Here is a 21,555-nt window from a genome sequence, read left to right as displayed (position 1 = left end):
TATAGTGCATTTTTAGGTTTATCCAGTGCATCCTCTGGTTGTGTCCTCTGGTGTTACTATGATTTCTTGAAATGAACCTTATCGTACTGTATAATTCAGGTAGGCCTTTGTGCATGTTCTCATGTTCTCTTGTTTCCTCTGGATACTCTCGTTTCCTCCCACATTGCTGAAACTTGAACATTAGACTCTAAAATAGGTGTGTATATGTGTGAGAACGGTTGTTGTGCTCTGCAATAGAACGTGACCAGACCAGTGTGTGTAACCCCTCAATATAAGCCAATGGCCGTCAAAGTGATTTTATTTATTTTTTTAAAGCAGTTTATTCAAAATTGACTAAGTGCTCTTACTTAACGTGAATGGCACAGACCTAAACCGGTCAACTCTTGTAGCCAGTCATTACATCATAGCTTTTCAGCAGTCTTGAGAAATTTGACACGTTCCCAACGGGTCAATTTTACACCTAACTATTACAACGTAAATAAACTGGCAATGTTTTTATGGTTCCGATTTACAGCCTGAAAGATGTGTGCATCTAACCTTTCCCCAGGCGCCAACATGAGAATAGTTGTTTTGCAGGAAATTAAGATTGTCATTTTCCTTCCATCATCATTACTGCCCGAAGGATGATTTATTATGCTCTTAAAAAAAAAAATCTTCATGGCTCCACGTTGTATCTCCAACCACGAGGCGTTTAAAGTCACATTAGAATGTTCACATATTGCAGATTCGTTATTTTGCATTTCATGCATCCAAAGCCTATTTTCTGGTGTGCTTGACTCCAGGTTGATTCCGCTGCGTTATGACCAGCGAGACCGCATCACACACCTCGGTGAGATACAATACAGCGTGGATGAAGACGGATTCCTCCGTCAGCGAGCCAATGACCTCTTTGACTACAACTCCAATGGGCTCCTGATGCGTGTCTTCAACCGAGCAACCGAGCACTCCGTGTGGTACCGATACGACGGGTTGGGCCGGCGTGTGGCCACTAAGACAAGCCAGGGCGAGCAGCTGCAGTTCTTTTATGCTGATCTTTCAAAACCGACCAGGGTTAGCCACTTGTACAACCACAGCAGCAATTTGATCACGTCGCTGTACTACGACCTGCAGGGTCACCTCATCGCCATGGAGTTGAGCAGTGGGGAGGAATACTACGTCGCCTGTGACAGTGTGGGCACACCAACGGCCGTTTTCTCAAGCAAGGGCCGACTGGTCAAAGAGATTCTCTACACCCCCTACGGAGAAGTCTATCAGGACACCAACCCTGACTTCCAACTCATCATCGGATTCCACGGAGGCTTGTATGATCCTCTCACACGGCTAGTCCACCTGGGTAGGCGGGATTATGACACTCTAGCTGGTCGCTGGACTTCACCCAACCATGAGCTATGGGTTGAGCTGAGCAAGGAGCCAAGACCGTTTAACTTATACGCCTTCAAAAACAACTGCCCCGTGGGGAAAGTGGAGGAGGTGACGCAGTTTACAACAGGTGAGCCTCTCACATGCGCGCACACGTTCGTATCATTATGAAATACGAATTCACTGACACACAGTTGAGCGCTATCCGTACCAAGCGAGATGATTCGATTGAGTTGAATAGGGTTTTTCCGACTTTTATGAAGGTACCGGTTGCAGTTTGCTTGTGAAGGGTGGAACCAAGCCTCCGACTGTCTGTCGACAGTTTGACGTCGAATTGTAATTTTTTTATATGACTAAAGAATGAAATATCCCTTTGCCTTTGATTGGTACTTGTTGAACTAGCTACTGCTCTCCTCGCTATTGACACCTTTCCACCAAAACCAGCTAATAAGAGGCATTATATCTTGTGCTTGTTCAGCCAGGGTTCAACAGCCGCTGCTACTACATCATTGCAGCTCAATGTTCATGCTTTGTGGATACATGGCGAGACATGACAAAAATGTTACCCTGTAAACTGGACATCGCATTCTTTTATTTCACTTACATACAGATGTCCGTATCAGTTTTTCCCAACATTTACTGAGTCGTCATTTTATTTCAATCTTAATAGTGATTCTTCACCAAACAAAAATGTCACAAATCGTTTTGAATACTGAAACAAGAATGATGTTTTCTCATTTACTCATAAAGTGATTTACTCAGTCTGAAATCTGGACCTTGATTAATTCAACACTAAGCTGATATACACACATGAAATCTCACCAGTTTTTTCTTCTGAATGAATGGGACTAGTTGGGTTCATTGTTTCTTATGCCATCTAACGCACAGCATTTGTTGTGCTTTTTCTGTTTTTCTGTGCCTGGCATAGATGAGCAAAGATATACGAGTTGTAATTCATGAATAATCATTTGGGGATCAATTAAGTGAAATTGAATACTTTCCCATGGCACCGATGTGAATCTTTCTCGGTTGACATGGCACCCCGGCTGGGAATTACGGCTCTATATTCCTGCCAATATATTTCGTCTCCTTATAGTGGCTAGGAAGTCAACATAGGAGATCTACTGTGTTGTCTTGATTCAACTGATGCATAGTTTAAAGCTCACTGCCCCAAATGGAGGAAGCAAGTCTCACCTGAAAAAAATCGTCTCCCAGCCAGAAGGTTGTGGGTTCAAATCCTCAGCCTTTGCACCATGTCGAAATTGTCTTTGAGCAAAGATATTGAACCCTCGGTTGCTATGACGCCGCCTCATCAATAGGTGAATGACGTTACAGTGGTAAAGTGGTTTGAGTACCTTCCAGGTAGAAAAGTGCGATACAAGTGAAAGTCCATTGAGCATTTGAAGAGTTGATGGAGTACAAGTGTTTGATTGATGGTTTACAAAATAATCCCCAGTGCACGTTGTTGTGTTTGCAGGTTTTTAAACATGTTTTTACATTGCCATCCCGCCTACTTACTTTGCAGAGGAGAATCGACTCATCCTAACCGTACTGCGATGAACAGTACTGCACTGTACTTGGAGACATGAGAGAAGTGCCAAATGACAACTACAGCACACTTAGGGGAGATATTGCACTCATTCGCCCACACTCCATTTCTCTCTCTCTCTCTCTCTCTCTCTCTCTCTCTCTCTCTCTCTCTCTCTCTCTCTCTCTCTCTCTCTCTCTCTCTCTCTCTATCTCTCGCACTCACTCACACACACGCACACGCACGCACGCACACACATTGAAAACATCTGCCGTTGAGAATGAGATGACACAGGTGAGGCTGTGTCAGACAGAGAAAATGTAATAGACTGAAGAAAACAGGCAAGAAACAGGACAGCCTCTGATCGTCTTGTTTTTCTGTTTTGTTTTTTAGTTTTTGTTGTCTGTTTTTTTTTTCAACACAAGATTTCATGCTTTGTCCTCTTTTGTCTGTCAAGAACACACTGTTTCCCCAAGGGGTGAAACAAAAGCTTGAACAAGAGAGGGAAATGGAATGGCGGACTATCAGAGTGAATGAAGCATGTAGGTCGGGTCATCTGTCTTTCACAACAATTAAACATTTATTTGGACTATTGTGATCTGCAATATTATTGGTCATTAAAGAGTGAATGTGTTTGTCATAGAGATGCAACTGATTCTCTGCAGCATATTTTGCTCAGTTACGAAACGAGTTGACTCTGCAGTCTGATGACTGTTTTGCTTTCGATTGTGTGTGTGTGTCTGTCTGTCTGTCTGTCTGTGTATATAGCCATCCATCAATTTTCTGATCCGCTTATCCTCACAAGGGTCTTGGGGCGTGCTGGAGCCTATCCCAGCCGTCTTCAGGCAGGAGGCAGGGGACACCCTGAACTGGGTGCCAACCAATCGCATTGCACACATACACTCACACTCACACCTAGGGACAATTTAGAGTGTTCGATCAGCCTGCCATACATATTTTTGGAATGTGGGAGGAAACCGGAGTACTCTGAGAAAACCCACACAGCTCCGGGGAAAACATGCAAACTCCACACAGGAAGGCCGGAGCCGGAATTGAAACCTCCATCTCTGCACTGTGAGGTCGCCCTGTGTCTGTGTGTGTGTTTAGGACAGTTTCCTGGCTAACAAGCTACAAAAAGGGGCAATGATGATGTCGTAGACTTAATAAAATACGCCTCACAAATAAAGATAAGTGACTTGGAATCACTCCAAGAAACAAGACTGGCATGTACCCAGGCCAAGAACCTGGAACCTTGGAACAAATACAAGTAGCTCGTTGGTAACTGCTAATGATTGGCTCAGTCCAATCAATGGTTTCGAAGCAGAAACAGGTTTCAATGCTTGAAAGTCTAAATGGCTCATCCGCTGTAGCTTTCTCCTCTGGCAGCAAGTTGTGTGTCGTGGTTAAAGCGCAGTGCAGTTCTCGAGGGTAATTCAGATGTGGACGTTTGTGATGGATGGCCAAATAAGAGGTGGTAGTCGATCAACCATAAAACAAAAAGTTGCATTGAAGAGGCTTTGCGTTATTAATGTGTTAATTTTTACAGCCCTTTTATATGTGGCCGTGTCTGTGTACAAAAAAATAAAATAAAATGTACATATATATATATATATATATATATATATATATATATATATATATATATATATATATATATATATATATATATATATATATACTGTATATTAAAATATATATTTCTGTATTTATGTGCAGACATTGGCAGCTGGTTGCAGCTATTTGGCTTCCAGCTTCACAACGTTGTTCCTGGTTTCCCAAAGCCTGAGATCAGCCGCATGGAACAAACATATGAACTGATGAAGACTCAAACCAAGACCCAAGACTGGGACTCGAGCAAGGTGGATACCCCATTGCTGTTCTATTTGCAAAGTCTAAACAAACACAGACATGAAGTGGTATTCATTGCTATGTTCGGATCGAAAAGCTCAATGTTTTCTGTTTTCTGTTTTCACTTGTAATGCCTCAGAGCCCCACACACATGGTCTTAAATTGACGGAAAGTATTTAAAACCTCAACCCACTCGAGATAATAAATAAAATATCAGCCTTTTTAGGAAAAAGTTGGTGTAACATCATATTTTCTTTCTTGAAAAAAAAAATCTTTATTGAACACGTCTGTTCACCATGGAACGCTAAATGAGGAAGCGTGACTTCCTCGTGTAAGGAAGGCGAGAGCAGTCAAGTGACGCAGTTTGTTCGAGAACCGAAATTCGTCCGTCAACCGAGGCATAAAAAACTCGAATTTTTGGTCGAAAACCGATTTGGTCGAGAACACAGACGTTCGAAAACCGAGTTTTGACTGTATGTTCATTATCATACATACAGGTTACTGGTATTCGTTCTTAAATTTTTTGATATAAAACCCACAATGCAATAAATAAATAAAACACACACACAAACACACACACAGGAATAATGGTGACAAAATATATATTTAAAAAGAAAAGGGTTTTCATTTAAAAAAAATAAAATAAATGAACAACCTGCAAATATGTGAATTCGTCAATGCCAAAACGTGAGTAGGTTGAAGTCGAATAATTGCACTTCTTCTGTTTAGGTGGTTTTGGGAATCCAATGTGAGCTCCGCAGGCAGCTGAGACGTTTCATCTCTTTGGAGCGTTTGCCTCTAGTCACAGCACCCGTCGGTTCAACCTGCCACCGACCAACACGGCCTCCTCCCTTTGGTTCCCGGCCCTTTCTTCTCGGGCCCAGCATCCGCTTTGCCATCTCCCACAGCCGCGTAAGCGCCGAAGTTATCGGTGTGGCCAGCGAGGACAGTCGGCGAGTGGCTGCCATTTTGAACGGCGCCGTTTACCTCGACGGGCTGAGTTTCACAGTGCACGGCTGCGACAGCCACCACTTCCTGCAGTCCCGACCTATTGAGGAAGACCTCGCTTTGGGTTTAGGGGTCGGGGGGCGCGTCCTAGAGAGTGGAGTCAACGTGAGCGTATCGCAAATGAGTGCCATGCTCAACGGCAGGACTCGTCGGTTCGCTGACATCACTCTCCAGCAAGGGGCGCTGTGCTTGTGTATCCGTTACGGCGGCAATGAGGAGGAAGAAAGAGCGAGGGTGAGGGAGGAGGCTCGGCGGAGAGCAGTGGAGGGGGCATGGGACCACGAGAGGAAGAGAGTGGAGTTAGGCGACGCGGGGAGCCGAACGTGGAGCGATGTGGAGAAGCAGCAGCTGCTGTCTGCCGGACGTGTGCAGGGTTACGACGGCTACTACTCTCTGCCTGTAGAGCAGCAGACAGAGCTGTCCGACTGCCCTTACAACATCCACTTCATGACTCTAAGCGAGGTGGGAGGCAGGTAACACTGAAGCGGCTCTCCCATCCCAGCCCACCAAAGACTGCCTGTTTCTACTCGACTCCAATTTGTTCTACCCTTTCTATACTGTATGAAAAAAAAAGGTGACATCATCAAAAAAGAACAGGACGAGAGATTAGGGGAAAAAGATTTCCAAAATTGCCTTCAACTGTGACAGAATGATGGTATTTTATTATTATTGTCTGGTTTCTAACAGTGGCACAAGCAAGTGTGGTCTGGTTGTGGCTTTGCTTTTTGTATCCCTGCTAGCCAGGGAGTTAACTGACGCTTCTGCTATCCTAAACACTCTTCTTCACTTTCGATTTTGTTCTAATTTACCCAAGCTGAAGACTTCTACGGTTGCCAGTAAATTATCTCCTTCATGACTCAAATCAAGAGCACTCGAGTTGCCAATTACTCCGGATATACTCCCGTTTACGTCATGTGCAAGAGAGGCCTTGTCGACTGATACTTCCCGAAAAGAGGAGGGAACCTCTTCTGGGTCGCTGCTTCTATTGTGCCCCAACAGTAGTTTGTATGCGTGTGTATACTCCAATCAAGAATGTACATAGCCAGTGCTTTCACACTGAGGAAAAAAAAGTGCTCAACTGGAAGTTCTGTTGTTCATAAGTAAGTGTCAGTATTGTTAATCAATAGAAAGAGCAGTTACATTTTTGCAAAGAATTATACATGGCTATAGTCAATATTCTCACTGAAAAATGAATCTGACTCTATGGGGTTCCAATGGTGATTAAAGTTATTATGTGTGAATAATCCCAGTGCTCCCTGGGATGGCGTTCTGGCTTGTTATTTGGCTCTGCAACTTCTATGTGTGTCCTCATTTGCCTCCCTTGCAAAACATTTGTCGTCCACGCTTTGTTCTCGTCTTGGGGAGATTGTCGCTCTCAAATCTGTGCTGTCATTATCGCCCATCGTTATGGCTCCAACTGAGCATTGCGTGAGAAACACTCATCTGTCACAGGAAAAGAAGAAGAAGGAGGACGAGGAGAAAAGAGGAAAGGGTCGGGTGGAAGAAATGTGACAGCTGAAGCACAGTGAGTGGGTGGTGAGTGCAGAAGGGGCAGCACCTTGGAGTTGGCTACAGCGTACTCTACAGCTTGTCTGGTCTCATTAGGAAATGCCAATCAAGATCCACGTGAACCACTTCCAAGCTTCTTCTCCACCCCCCAAAAAAAAAATAACTTTATGCTAAGATTTTTTAAACGAGCTTTCACTCTTCCACCTCCTCCTCCATCTGCCTCCCCCTAGCCACATGCCTCCCCTCCCTGCGTCACTCCACCATCTGCCCACCATTAATTGTTTGTGTTTCTCTCATGGGCTGCGGATGACAGAGCCCCACGCTGCATATGTTGCGACTGGAAGCAGGTGATATACGTTCACCACTAGCTCTTTGCGACACGCCTTCCTTTCCTTTCCGAAACCATATGCTTCATTAGATAGATAGTGCCCAGCGTCATCTCGGTGCTGAAAAGAGGGAAAGTCCGGTTGCTAGGAGACCACCGTCCCGGCCGAATGGATGCTCACACTCTCTCTCTGTTCCCGTCTCACGCTCCTACTTCTTCTATTTTTTGCTTCTAGAGTAGCCAGTAATGCCAATCACAAAAATGACAGTAGCGCACACCCTCCCCATCCTGCCCCAACAGTCAGCACTCTAGCCACGGAGATCAGCACTTCAATATGTCAAATTGAATTTTGTTCCCATGTGGGTCTGCATATGTCTGGGTGCGGGTGTGTCAAAGAGCGAACGAGAACTCATTTATACAGCATATTGCACGAATATGCTTTTTCCTTGTCACTCACATAAACATACATTTCTTGTCAATGTATGTAAACAGTAATGTGAAAGTTTCAGTATGAATATTTTACATCACATTTCCTAGTAAGGCGGGTGACTTTTTGTGTGAACCCCCCCCCAAAAAAAAAAACACTGCAAGTATTCAGTGAGGCCCACAGTTACTCATCGTTGTTTTATTTGATGAATTGGTATCTTTGCTGAACATTTGAATTGATTCACTCTGCATGAATGGAAAAAGGTTCGTATGAATATATTTTGAAATACACATTGAGTTAAAGCTGTAAAATAGGAATTATGCTGCATTAAACGGCATTAATTGAGTGAATTTTGATTTAAAGTGATTCAAGCGAAGGGCTTGAATAGAGACCTTCTGTGTCAACAAAACATGACAAAGTGTCAAAAGACAATCAGAGGTTGTGTTTGAAATGAATACCAGTCCTTCAAATATATTGTACTGTACCTTGTGGCTAGCCAAGAGTTCCCATCACATTTTTCCCCTCATTTTCCTGTCCCTGAGCAACATACGACTGGAGGAGAGTACTCGAGCTGCTGTGTGGTGGTGACAGGCTATTACTGGGCGTCTGCGCCTCTGTGGGTGTTTGTACCCATCCCTGGGCAGTGACAGGGTAAAGCAGAGGGGAGGCGATTCCTTGTCTGGGCTGCTGAAAAGCTGCTATCAAGTTCTTGATGCTACGGAAATGTCGTTTCGGGACACCAGGAATCGTCTGGGGGGGAGAAAGAAAGAAAGTAAAGCCAGAGCAGAGGAGAATTCATAGACTCCATCTTAACATCATGAGGAAAAAATTAGGAGAAGATATGGTTAGTTTGAATGAAAAGAGCCACCCGTACTGAACAAAATAGTAGAGAATGAAAATCCTACATAGATATCTAATGGATAGATTTTAAAAATGTCTCATATATGACTCAATCAATTTGGCAGAACTCTCATGAAAGAGTATTAATAGAAGAGAGAGTAACCAATGATAGCAGATGGGAAAATAAAGCACTGGGGCATTGGTGGCTAAATTAGGAAAATACAGACAGTGAGTTCTCCACTCCCCATAGGCTTTTTCACATGTTGTTTATCAACAACCAAAAAAAACCCAAAACAATTGTTCATGTTGATTGCAAGCACATTTTTTAAATATGTGCCATTATCTGTGGAGCTTCCATTGCGACCCAATTAAAATTGAAACGACACAAACATATGTGTCTTCAAAATAACCAAAAATGTTTGGAAGTGATCCCGTACACCAGGCAAAATGGAAGCTCACTCACTTGCGTGAGCTACATTGAACATTTGGAAATAGTGTGGCTTTGTCAAGTAAGAAGCTTTCATCCGATGTTATTACTTTCGATTCTTTCCTTTCGGTCACACTGAAAAAAAAATTACTTCAATGCATTTTACAATCATTCAATCTAACACGGAGAGTGTGTTTGTCAAATCTCCAAGCATTTCTCTCTCTCACTCTCTATCTCTCTCTCTCTCTCTCTCTCTGCCTGCAAGTATTACTGTGAAAAATATTTCATTCAAGTAATATTGGTTATGAATATTGAGCTTGTAGCGCAATCCATGTTTGTCCTCGTCGGTGCTGCTTGATTGATAGTGTCAGTGTACAGCACGCAGCACGTGTGTCACAACAGGCAGAGACAAGACAATATTAAGATGTCACTATATGTTCGCAGCTTCAATCATCTGAAATTCTATCAGGTGCAATGCTGCATTCCATATCCAAAGAGCTCGATCACGGGGGCTATTGTGGGGTTATAGCCACGTCAGAAATCAGCATGCCCCTACAGCATCTTCCAAAATACATTGATAAATTATTTTCTCAGATCAACTGAATCGGTGGTGTTCAAAGCACAGTAGATTCCTGGGGCGAGTGCATGACTGATGCCCCCTCAAAAACATTTCTAAGACAGAGCATGAGGACGGACAATATGTAAATAATAATAATAATAACTATATAATAAATATAAAAATACAAATAATAATTAAATGATGTGAAAGACAATTGTAAATAGCACTGTGATTTATCCATTTTGTATTTATATTGCACTTAATTGAGGCGTTTGTTGTTTTTTTTCTTCTTTCTTCTTTCTACCTACATTCTTGCTGCTGGAGGCTGTAAATTTCCCCAGTGTGGGACAAATAAAGGATAACTTATCTTATCTTAAAGTTATTGGTGATATTTTGCTAATGTCCGGGATCGCTTGATAGCCCCTTGCCATGCACCTTCCCCTCCTCCACACCTCCTCAGCCACAGGCTGCAATTTCTGACATTTACAACTATTTCACAATTTCACATGCACTGATTTTACACAGCATTCCCTCCTCGAAAATCACAACTTGATACAAATCAAAGGAGCCTTTCACATTTGAAGACAAAGATCTGTTTGACCTCGACTTTATTCAATTTTCAAATCCAAAATTCCTATTGGAAATTATAGAAATTTTATTAATTTTGCCCTCGGGTCAAATTGTCACCATCAGAAACGAGATTAAACCTTATTTTTCAGAAACATTTTAACAATGGAATACATGTGTAAAAATAAGTTACGACTAATAACACTAAATTATTTACCTGGATGTAAGGCACCACTGAGGAAAAGTATTGAGATCCCTGTCAGAAGATGAAACCTAACGCAATGGAGACAAATACTTGTGGACACAGAATTGAGCACAATTTTGTGTGGATGCTGAATTCAAAGCCTCTGGGTTTTTCTAATTTGAGATTTTACGTTACACTACAATGGTTTGCGATCGCTACTGTAGTTGATCCCAAAATTGACGAATAGGGTCGAGATCAAGTATGCACTACCCTACCCAGTGTGTCTTGCTATGCTCAACAATAAACTGATGTCAATCAAATGATTGTCGTTTAGAAATCTTACCTCTGCGGCCCATGATCCTCCGTCATGTTGTTGAAGTCTGTATGTGAAGACAATTCCGTTGGACCTGAGCGCGCGCAGACACACACACACACACACACACACACACACACACAGACACATACGCACACAATGTGTACAAAAAGGGTAAGATGTATATACAGCAGGGATGGGCAAACTACGGCCCGCGGGCCAGATCCGGCCCGTTTGGCTTTTTAATCCGGTCCGCCAAAGATTGGTTCAGAATACAGTACAAAGTTTGATGTGAATTGCCGCAATTTATTCCATTTTTACTTGCAATGACTGGCGTTCAACACCACTGTGACTTTATTTTGCAGTGCCTGTAATGAGAGAGAAAGAGAGCACCCTAGAGAGTGAGCCACTTCCAATTCAGTAATCGCTTTTCTACTTCACATTTTAAAAGTCAATGTGGCCCCTGAGCCAAAAAGTTTGCCCACCCCTGATATCCAGTATATATGCATGTGTAATTATGTGTGTATGTATATATACAGTATATAAAGGTATATCTATATATATAATGATCTATCTATCTATCTATCTATCTATCTATCTATCTATCTATCTATCTATCTATCTATCTATCTATCTATCTATCTATCTATCTATCTATCTATCTATCTATCTATCTATCTATCTATCTATCTATCTATCTATCTATCTATCTATCTATCTATCTATCTATCTATCTATCTATCTATCTATCTATCTATCTATCTATCTATCTATCTATCTATCTATCTATCTATCTAATCTGTCTATATGTTTCAAGGTGACCTGCTCAAGCTACCAGTCAGGTCTATGTGATCACTGCATGCCTACTCAGAAGAAGTCATAGTTGCCCTTTTACTCACAGCACACAAAGGCAGTAGACATCGGGTACAGAGTCACTGTTTCGCACCAAGAAGCATCCATCGCGTCCATCCAGACCCAGTCGCCTCTCGCCCTCCTTCTTTCCAATGGGTCCGTGGTAGACTGATAGATTTTCCATCTTAGCTTTTCAAGAAGTGGAGTTACATACCACAACTGCTTTGTTGTGGTTTTGTAACTTAAACACAATACGGTCTCCCTTTTTCTCCTTCTTACATTTTGGTTCAGTGACCTGTATGGCCCAAACTGAAAGGCAGTGAGGCTATGTCTTCTCTTACCCCGATCCGAAACTAACGGCAGCAAGCGCACTTTGAACCATGTGGCTCATTGCTCAGCAGCCTCCCCTCACCCCCTTTACCCCCCCCCCCCTTTTTTTTCTTGAGTGCAAATGTACAAGAAAATGCTGCCTCATTTTCTTGAGTGCAAATGAGGCAGCGGGTAGTTAGAATTTATTCAATTGGTTTAACATACCATATAGGTGGGCGGGTAGCTGTTATAAAAATACAATACAACATTTTGCTGAGCTGAATTTACTTGAATTTGCTTTGCTTTTGTGTACAAACTCTACTCGTACCACCTGTACTGTTTCGCTAGCTAACCGCCAATTATAGTGATTGATAGTCTCTGACGGCCAACACTATTTTGCATATTGCAATCAATGGCTCATTCACTCAAATTATATCTAAGAAAACAAATACACAAAAATCTCTTCACAATTGTAAATGTTTTTTTCTAGCAAGCCGTTTTCAACCCTTCACACCAGCCAATAATTTGTACATATAACATCCACACGTGGACCAACCAATTGCGTAGATATGTGGAGAAAAAAAAAAGAAATATATTATTGTGACAATGTTTCAGTCTGAAGTCAACGATATACATTGCTGAGAACCCACCACATTGACATTCATTAAAATTCCATTGCTCATTGTGAAGGCGGGGGAATATGACTCTGAGACTGATGGAAGAATGTGGCGAACAAAAAAAAAATCTGTATTTTCAGTGAGAGAACGTGGCGATGGTCCCTCAACCACCTTCCATGGTTGTAGTCCTGGAACACATAAACCTTGACTTGAACTAAATCCACCAAATGAAACACAGAAAGAGATATTCAAGTAAAAGTTCCTTGTATTTCTATTTCTGCAATATTGTGTCATTCGTTGCATATACAACAAAAAAGGGAACCATTTAGAACAAACAGCACAACACCAAGCAGTTTCAGAGGTGTGAAAGATAGTCATCATCCACAGCACAATGAGCAGCAAGTCATGCTTACATTTGTACAGTTTTGACATTTTTGAGCTCAAAGACACTTGATCGCTGTTTTCACAAATTTGCAAGCAGGCGCCCCAAGAGTCACCCACGTTTCATTTTCTTATTTCTCGCTCACCAGTGCCTTCTATTGATCGCGTGTCAAGGACGCGTACACCTCAGCCACAGAACAGCGAGGAAGCAGCTAATGAAGCCGTGTGTGTCTCAACATCGTGCAGCGCTGCTCCAAACTCCTCTCGCAATCTGTCCTGTCAGTTGCAGAGTTGCTGTTGTGTCAAGCGTTGCTGTAAACAGGATCTGGTGATTAAAATATTGAGTGTCGTGTGCACATTTTGTTAAGCGGGTGCTACAGCATCTGCGATGTCATTACAGGCTAGCAGGCCACATATGCCTACATGGCGTCCTTGGCACATATGACCACAAGCTCGTACCGAAAACAGTTTCGGGCCTGAGAATTTTTCACTCGGGATTAGTTTCGAGGTTTCTCCATCCACAACTGTAGCCGCCCAGTGATCAATCTGTATCACGGCTCTCCTTCTCCTCAGCTTGCAAAGATCATGAGCGTGGGGCTTCTGGGTTGACTGTGTGGGTAAGCAGCCTGCAACGGTTTTGGCCCTGAGAATTTTTCGGCCAGGATTAGTTTAGAGGTTTCTACATTCACAAGTGTAGCCGCCGAGTGATCAGTCTGTATCAGGTCTCTTCTTCCCTCAGCTTGCAAAGATCATGAACATGGGGCTTCTGGGTTGACTATATGGGTAAGCATCGTGCACGACGTCCTGTCTGACAGCCGAATGCATCTGCAGCATGTTAGCGCCACTCAGTGGTCAATTCGAAAGATTAGCTGCATTGAGAATGGTTTTTTTTTTTACCCTTGTTTGGTTGGGTAGTACTGAATATGATAGGTAAAAGATGCCAGTCTGCCTATTAGTTTCAAATATGTAATAATCTGTGGTAAAAGAACTCACAGTGTACTTAAATAAAAGTACAGATACTTGGTAAAGCAGAAGTAGGTCTTTTTTTAATTAACATTCATAAGAAAAGAGGCAACTTGCCTTGGCCCAGGCTTTTTGCGATCAAAGCAGCATATTACCCTTTGCTAACATTGACAGCTGACCATAAATTAAATAAAAATAAATAGAAAATGCCAAATGATGCTTTTAAATCCAGGTCTTTTATATTAAATTTTCCTAAATCTTGTTGTTTTTTTTAGTTATTATGTGAAGCACATTGAGTACCCTCTGTATGAAATACATAAATGAAGTTGCCCTGCCGAACGATGATACTGGAGAACGGTATAGTAGCTTCCCTGTCGGCCAATGTTTTTTTTTTATTTCAAATTAAACTTGCAGCCATTACAGGATTATAGGAATATCTCACTTCAATTAAATCCCAATGCTGTCGGTAGGCGAGATACATCGTGAAGTGGTTGCCGGCCAATCGCAGGGCTCACGTAAAGAAACAACCATTCACACTCACAATCACACATAGAGACAATTTAGAGCACTGATGTTTTTGGGATGTGGGAGGAAACCGGAGAAAACCCACACAGGCATGGGGAGAACATGCAAACTCCACACAGTAAGGTTGCGGCCAGAATCGAACCCAGGACCTATGCACTGTGAACAGAATGTGCTTACCAGTTTCTACCGTGCCACAGAACAAATATCTATATAAAATAGAAAATACACATCTAAAAAAAAAAGGACATCTTTCATTGCCGCTACTATCAAATTGTTTATCATGCACAAAAGAACTAGCAGTAATTTTGTTGTGTGGCTTTCAGCAGGGAAAACACATACCTGTACAAACACTCTCTAAGCTTCCAGCACACACAGGGGCAGGCCAGGGTCAGTGTGGTATGTGGAGGATCTATACCAGACACAAGTAGCAGACAGAGACACTCCATTGATTAGCACAACACAAGTGTTTGGAGTGGAATGCATGATCAGAGCATTTGAAGAAAGCCAATGATAGGCAGCGTTGATATGTAGGAGGGACTCATCTTTTTCATTTTATTTTTTAATTCAGGCAAATACATTGCTATTAATTATATTTGGAAATAATACAATGTTAATGCAGTGTATAGAACTTTCTATACTATGGATTGGTATTCCTAATGACCATATTTTGCTATAATACAGCTCTTGACAAATGTATTAGACCACCTGTCATGAAAGAACATTCAACCTCGGGTGAGCTCGAGCTCTTACCATTACACCATTTATGTCGGGGAACTGAATTCACCCAAATTTGAGCTCACTATGCTCCGCTGTAAAGTCAGAAATCAAGGTATTGATAAGTACTGTGTATGTGTTCAATGTTTATTAATAATTATGTTTTAGCGGTTTAAATATCATTAATCTGATTTACAAACAAGTGTATCAACCTTTACTGATATATAAAACTTGATCATGGTCGTTCCCAATGCTTTTCATTTTGTTTTTGTTTTGCTTGGTATTATGATGTCATTTGCAAGAAATACGGTTGTGTGCACCATCCTAAATGAATCCGATAACTTCAAACATAATCTAGAAACAACACGTCACAGTGGTATGCCACTTCTTGATGTTATATCTACCGTAGCTTCATCCAAGATACTCTAAACTTGGCCAGGGCATTAAGCAGAAATAATTTTAGGTTTAATGGCGTCTACAATTGTAAAACTTTATTGCGACAGTACACTGAAAAAAAATGGTGAGTTGAATATATTCAAATTTATTTTGTCAAATGTTTGCAAGTAAAAGCATCTAGATTCCGGTACTTTTTTTAATTAGACTATATATCGATTTAAAATGTTTGTTTATCTAGATCCAAATGGTTTTATTGTGCGTAACCACCTAACATAATACAAGTGAGTGAATTCATCACATTTTTTTTCAGTGTACTGTCGCAATAAAGTTTTACAATTGTAGATGCCGTTAAACCTCAAATGATTTCTGCTTAATGCCCTGGCCAAGTTTTGAGTATCTTGGATTTAGCTACGGTAGATATAACACTATGAAGAGGCATACATAACACTGTGACATTTTTTTTTCCAGTGGTATGACCTGAATGGCAAAGTAAAGTTGAGCACTAGCAAAGCAAAGCAAAACATTTGAAACTTCCCCTTTTAATAGCTTGTGAGATAGCATTAGGTACAGTGGATATAGAAATATATTAAGTCATAATATGAGACACAGCCTTCAGTATGTTGAAGTGCGTTTTCACAACCTAATAAATTGTTAAATGAATACCTCTCGGACAGCGTCAAGAAAAACTGAGCATTTATATCTTTGTCAAGGCAGAATATTTGATGCTCTTTTCCTCTTTTGTTTTTCATTCGTGCAAAAATCCATAATCTGTAATAGGAAGTCGGAATCCGGGTTGGGGGGTGAGGGGAGGGTGTAGGACCACAAGCACAGGGATAAGATTCAGAGTGGACATTAGAACCTAGAAAAGTCTTGATGGTGAGGGAGGAGTGATACCCCACGGTAGTGGTGATTTTGATTTCATGAAATGCACAAATCGCACAGGTGGTGCAATTGATTTGTTGAACAACATGTATAGAAGAAGATACAGTCGTCATCAAAGTTATGTCGATTTACCTAACCCTTTCAGTGCAATGACGGAGGACACCTAAAGGCACAACAACTGAACTGAAGTATTTTTTTCGCCAGGGATTCATTTTTCTTTTTGTCCAAAGACACGGAAAGAAGTCATATCATGAAACCTCCGGGTTACATTCATTTGTTCCTCACTGTTCTGCCCAGTGTTCTTTCTTCAGTCACCTATTTGGCGTCAACAACCGCCAGATCTTTCAAGTCGCTGAGTTTTCGGGAGAAAGAACTGAGCCGAGTGCTGAAGGAGCCCCTCTTCTGACTGTGATCCTCTTCACGTGCCTTCAAATGCACACACAGACCCTTACTAAGAGTGCCCAGTCGGCCCCGGAAATGGTTCCCGATGAAGCAGTACAGCACGGGGTTGATGGCAGAGTTGGAGAAGCCCAAGCAGAGGGTTAGGGGAGTGAGATTCTGGATGGCCCACTGGGCCCAGCAACCGTCCAGCCAGTCATCACTCTTCAGTATGTCTATAAAAGTCACACAGTGGAAGGGGAACCAGCAAAGGAAGAAGGCCAAAACAACAGCAGCCACGGTCCACAGGACCCTTTCCAGCCCCCTCCCCTCCATGGGTCTGCCTCCTCCGGAGCCAGGGTTCACACAGGGGGTCGGGGGTCTCTCCGGTTTACCGCAGTTATCCTGTGACCCTGAGCATTTAAATGCGCTGGCAGAGCGTGACGGTTTCTGCAGGCCTATGAGGCCAGAACCAGCCAAGAAATGTCTGCCAATGGCACAGTAGCAACAAGTAATGATGAGCATCGGCAGCAAAAAGCCCAGGAGTACTTTCATCCAGGCCAGACTCCGATACCAGATGGGATCCGGATAGATCATCACACAAGCTTCCACGTCAAACGCCTCGATATAATGAGTGTCCCTCAGCGCTATGGTTGGCGCCGTGCAAGCAAATGCCATAACCCACACCAGGACGCACATGAGCTTGGCGCGTTTCAGGTCTCGAACACTCTGAGAGCGCAGTGGGTGCACCAGAGCAAGGTAGCGGTCCATGCTCATGCAAGTGATGAAGAATATGGAGGCGTACAGGTTGAGATTATGGAGACTCCCGGAGATCTTGCAAATCACTCGTCCGAAGGGCCAGCTGTAGCCTTGCGAGTAGTAGACAGCCCACAGCGGGAGAGACAGCAGGAACAAAAGGTCCGATATGCAAAGGTTCAGCATGAACGTGTTGGCTACAGTTCTCCTTGAGGCGCTGGTGTGGGCCAACACACACACAGCAAGGGTGTTGCCAATGATGCCCAGAACGCAGATAATGCTGTAGATAGTGGGGATGATGGTGGTCATAGGCACCCGTGGCCAGTCTGCGCAACCAGACACGTTCTCACTGTTTTTGCTCGTATAAGGCGAGAAGGTGGAGTTCAAACTGAAGCTGTCATTCGGGACTGCCATCATGGAACAATTCCACTCCGCTTCTTTCAGCGCTCCAAGCTCAGCTAGAGGGAAACAAAAAGGAGATTGAGTTGCCTTTTATGGATAGCGATTTGGTATTCTGTGAGCCAAACTTAGCATTTGGCTCAAGATATTTTACTGGGCCATCAATACGAGTTCAAAAAACTCTTGCGGCGAAACCCAAACGAAAATGTGCTGGTGGTCTCGGATTTCACCGAAACATGCACTCCATATTCATACCTGAAAGTAAGGTTTTGAAACCTTCATGGCATATATGATCATTGTATTTGATATTAGATGGGGGATCGAGATGAAGTTGCTGCTTTGGATGCATTGGAAGAATACATTATTAGTAAAGGAGTCATCAAATTCAAAGAAGGCTGTCAAGGGACGCAAAGACGGGGGATTACATGACCACATTTTTTTCAACATCATGAAATAAGGATGTTTAGACTTATGAAACTAACAACAAAGAGTAACGCAATTCATTGAAGCAATAACATATTTTACCTCAAATGTTTGTTTGTCCAGTCCAATAGGTTGAGCTGTTTTTAATGCCTCATTTGGCTGAAGTCCATGTCTTTGCATTGACCCGCTCGCTATGAAGAATCCTGAAACATGTCATGCCTCGGAGGGTGTGAGCGCCGGACACGGTCTGAAGCCTCTGAGAAACCAGATGAGGCTGCGGGGAGGTCTTACAGCCCCCGTGATGATTGCACAACAGGGGAAGGTGCACACAACGTCACGTTGTCATCGTCAGAGAGGCGGAGCTGTACCTGGACACCAGCCAATCTGCACAAATATACTGTTTTCATTCTTCCCCTCCTTTTTGGTCTCGAAGAAAAGAACAAACAACGAGAGAATCAAGTCAAGATGGGAGTTTCGCACGCATGCGGCCGCATAGCCTTTTTCATTGGGCTTTCATTGGATGAGACTTTCTGCTCATCACAATTTATTGCATCTATTTGATTCTGATACGCTGTGTTTTTCATTGTTCTTTTTGTTTATTTATTTATTTATTTATTTTGCGTTGGCCAATGTTATGAAAATTCAAATTGTCGTGGTCCGCAGCATAACTGGCTTTCATGTTGCTCTTTTTCCTCTTTCCTCTTGCACCCAGACACCCATAGAGATTGCTAGCCAAAGTTCTAAGCCTTGATGAATGGGAGGTTTTCATCATCATGCATAAAAAAGAGGAGTTGAGAAAAGTGGCTTTCTGGTGTTATGCAATAAGCATGAGATGGTGTAACAAAAGAACCAAGAAGAAACAGAATTTTCAAGTTGGGTCCTGAGCTGATGAAAGCCTGGTGAGGTTTAAGGTAGCCACATGATCTTAACCCCACCGGGGCCTGTCATATGGAGGCTACTTGTTAATTATCCTCGCACTGTCCTCCTCTGCCAGCGGTCAGATAAGCCATGGGAAATATTTACTTTGTCTCAGAGGAAGTCAAGCCAGCCGCTGGGGCATTCGGGGGAGGGCGGACGTTTAGATGAACGAGAAGGAGGCTGAGCATTTATTGGAGGCCGTGAAAGTAGAGCTGGGAAGCAGAAAGGAAGAAGGGGGGTACAAAAATTGTGAATGCGCAGATTCTCTCCAGTGGTTTTTCATTAAAGCCTCGGGTGCAAGTTAATGAGGGATGCATGCAAAGCTCTATGACTGATTACATCGCAGATTTTACACGATCAATGGTGTGAGCGGCCATGTATGTCTGCTTCAATGCAGGAGCTGGTCAAGCTGATACACTTAATCTAACCTTGCCATGCAGGCCTCTGTTTACGCACCCGTTCAGATGTGTGTGCACCCTGCTCCATTGACTATCTATCAGAAGTTGACGTGTCCTAATAGCTGTGAGAAAGTTGACTGCTCAGATAATTATATATAAATAAAATGTATATATATATATATATATATATATATATATATATATATATATATATATATATATATATATACACACATTTTGGGACACACACACAGCATAACATTCGCTGTTGACCAGTGTTATTAGGCCTATAGCATCACAATTTTCTAGATTGAGTGGACATTTGTAATGGTAGTTATAAAGTCCAAAAGTATATGCACTAATTATAAAATAGTCGGAATGCTGTACAGGATTTTTGTTTGTGTCTGTCCATCTGTTTGTCAGTAGGCAAGCTACTTCCCGGTTCATGAAGGAGGATGAACAGATCCTCAATTATTATTATTTTATCCTTTGCCTAATTCTGCTGGATAAAGCACACTGTTACTTCTGTTTTGAGGTGTTTTTGGACGCACTTTTTCGCCGAAAAAACCACCATGCATAGAAAGACGTTTTAAGCCGAAAAAAACGACCATGTACAGTAAGGCGTTTTGGAGGGGAAAAAAAACGACCATGTATAGTAAGGCGTTTTTAGCCGAAAAAAAACCGACCATGTACAGTCAGGCGTTTTTGGACGAAATTTTTAGCCGAAAAACACGACCATGTATAGTAAGGCGTTTTTAGCAGGGAAAAAAACAACCATGTATATATAGTAAGGCGTTTTTAGCCGAAAAAAATGACCATGTATGCTAAGGCGTTTTTAGCCGAAAAAAACGACCATGTTTAGTAAGGCGTTTTTAGCCGAAAAAAACGACCATGTATATTAAGGCTTTTTTTGCCGTTTTTTCGGCTAAAAAGCTTGTCCAAAAGCGCCTTACGATACATGGTCGTTTGTTCGGCTAAAAAGTTCATCCAAAAATGCCTTAATATACATGGTCGTTTTTTTGGGCTAAAAACGCCTTACTATAAATGGTCAGGGTTTTTTTCAGCTAAAAATGCCTTACTATACATGGTCGTTTTTTTAGTCCAAAAAGGCCTTACTATACATGGTCATTTTTTGGGCGAAAAACACCTTACTATACATCGCCGTTTTTTTTTTTGCTAAAAACGCCTTACTATAAATGGTTGTTTTTTTTTTTCGGCTAAAAACGCCTGACTATGCATGGCTGTTTTCTTGGGCGAAAAACACCTTATTATACATGGTCGTTTTTAGGGGGGGGGGGGCTAAAAACGCCTTACTGTACATGGTCGGGGTTTTTTTCGGCTAAAAACGCCCTACTATACATGGTCGTTTTTTTCGGTTAAAAACGCCTTACTGCAGTTGGTTGTTGTTTTTTCAGCTAAAACACCTTACTATATGTGGTTGTTTTTGATTAATGATCAATGAAACAGCACCCCCCCCAAAAAAAAAAAAACATGGTAGAGGTGCCATTGGGCTTTACACATCAGTATGAAATGACCAGTCACAACATTATGACCACTTTCACAATATAATGACATGCAATCAACACCGCTAAAAACTACCTCGCAGACAGTGTCAATCAAAAGCGGAATATTTTTGTGTGTATGTTATTATTTTGAGAGGGTGGTCATAATATTGTGGCTGGTTCGTGGATATTCTCCCAATAAAAGTGTGGTACATTTAATGTTCTCAACCCTTCTTTTTCCTTTCACT

General features: G+C 42.2%; 3 protein-coding genes across 6 annotated transcripts in view; 1 reads left to right on the top strand and 2 right to left on the bottom strand.

The window, feature by feature from the left end:
• tenm1 (teneurin transmembrane protein 1) overlaps window positions 1-6,933 on the top strand; it is a 203,797-nt gene extending 196,864 nt beyond the window's left edge. For all 3 annotated transcript variants that reach the window (XM_052057442.1, XM_052057450.1, XM_052057432.1), the window contains 3 exons: window positions 783-1,489; window positions 4,604-4,746; window positions 5,465-6,933. In XM_052057442.1, the coding sequence (XP_051913402.1) occupies window positions 783-1,489; window positions 4,604-4,746; window positions 5,465-6,220 (1,606 nt within the window). In that variant the 3' untranslated portion in view covers window positions 6,221-6,933. The remainder of the gene's footprint in view (window positions 1-782; window positions 1,490-4,603; window positions 4,747-5,464) is intronic.
• A 1,237-nt stretch (window positions 6,934-8,170) lies between these two features.
• LOC127596160 (SH2 domain-containing protein 1A-like) lies at window positions 8,171-12,153 on the bottom strand. 2 transcript variants are annotated; one of them, XM_052058352.1, is made up of 4 exons: window positions 12,088-12,153; window positions 11,794-11,987; window positions 10,925-10,988; window positions 8,171-8,754 (listed from the first exon to the last, which is right to left on the bottom strand). In XM_052058352.1, the coding sequence occupies exons 2-4, from the start codon at window positions 11,928-11,930 to the stop codon at window positions 8,497-8,499; spliced, it is 459 nt and encodes a 152-aa protein (XP_051914312.1). In that variant the 5' UTR covers window positions 11,931-11,987; window positions 12,088-12,153; the 3' UTR covers window positions 8,171-8,496. The 2 variants fall into 2 exon arrangements, with proteins under 2 accessions (XP_051914312.1, XP_051914317.1); XM_052058357.1 differs by lacking the exon at window positions 12,088-12,153 and adding an exon at window positions 10,615-10,670 and having other exon boundaries at window positions 8,568-8,754; window positions 11,794-12,032.
• Window positions 12,154-15,079: 2,926 nt separating this feature from the next.
• agtr2 (angiotensin II receptor, type 2) lies at window positions 15,080-18,785 on the bottom strand. The gene is made up of 2 exons (XM_052058003.1): window positions 18,592-18,785; window positions 15,080-18,125 (listed from the first exon to the last, which is right to left on the bottom strand). Exon 2 carries the CDS (start codon window positions 18,082-18,084, stop codon window positions 16,849-16,851), a length of 1,236 nt encoding a protein of 411 aa, XP_051913963.1. The 5' UTR covers window positions 18,085-18,125; window positions 18,592-18,785; the 3' UTR covers window positions 15,080-16,848.
• Between the last annotated feature and the right edge of the window lie 2,770 nt (window positions 18,786-21,555).

This window comes from Hippocampus zosterae, chromosome 1, assembly GCF_025434085.1.
Source record: "Hippocampus zosterae strain Florida chromosome 1, ASM2543408v3, whole genome shotgun sequence".
NCBI lineage: Eukaryota > Metazoa > Chordata > Actinopteri > Syngnathiformes > Syngnathidae > Hippocampus > Hippocampus zosterae.
Note: the sequence above shows the minus strand (reverse complement) of the source record. Positions and strands in the feature narration are given on the sequence as shown.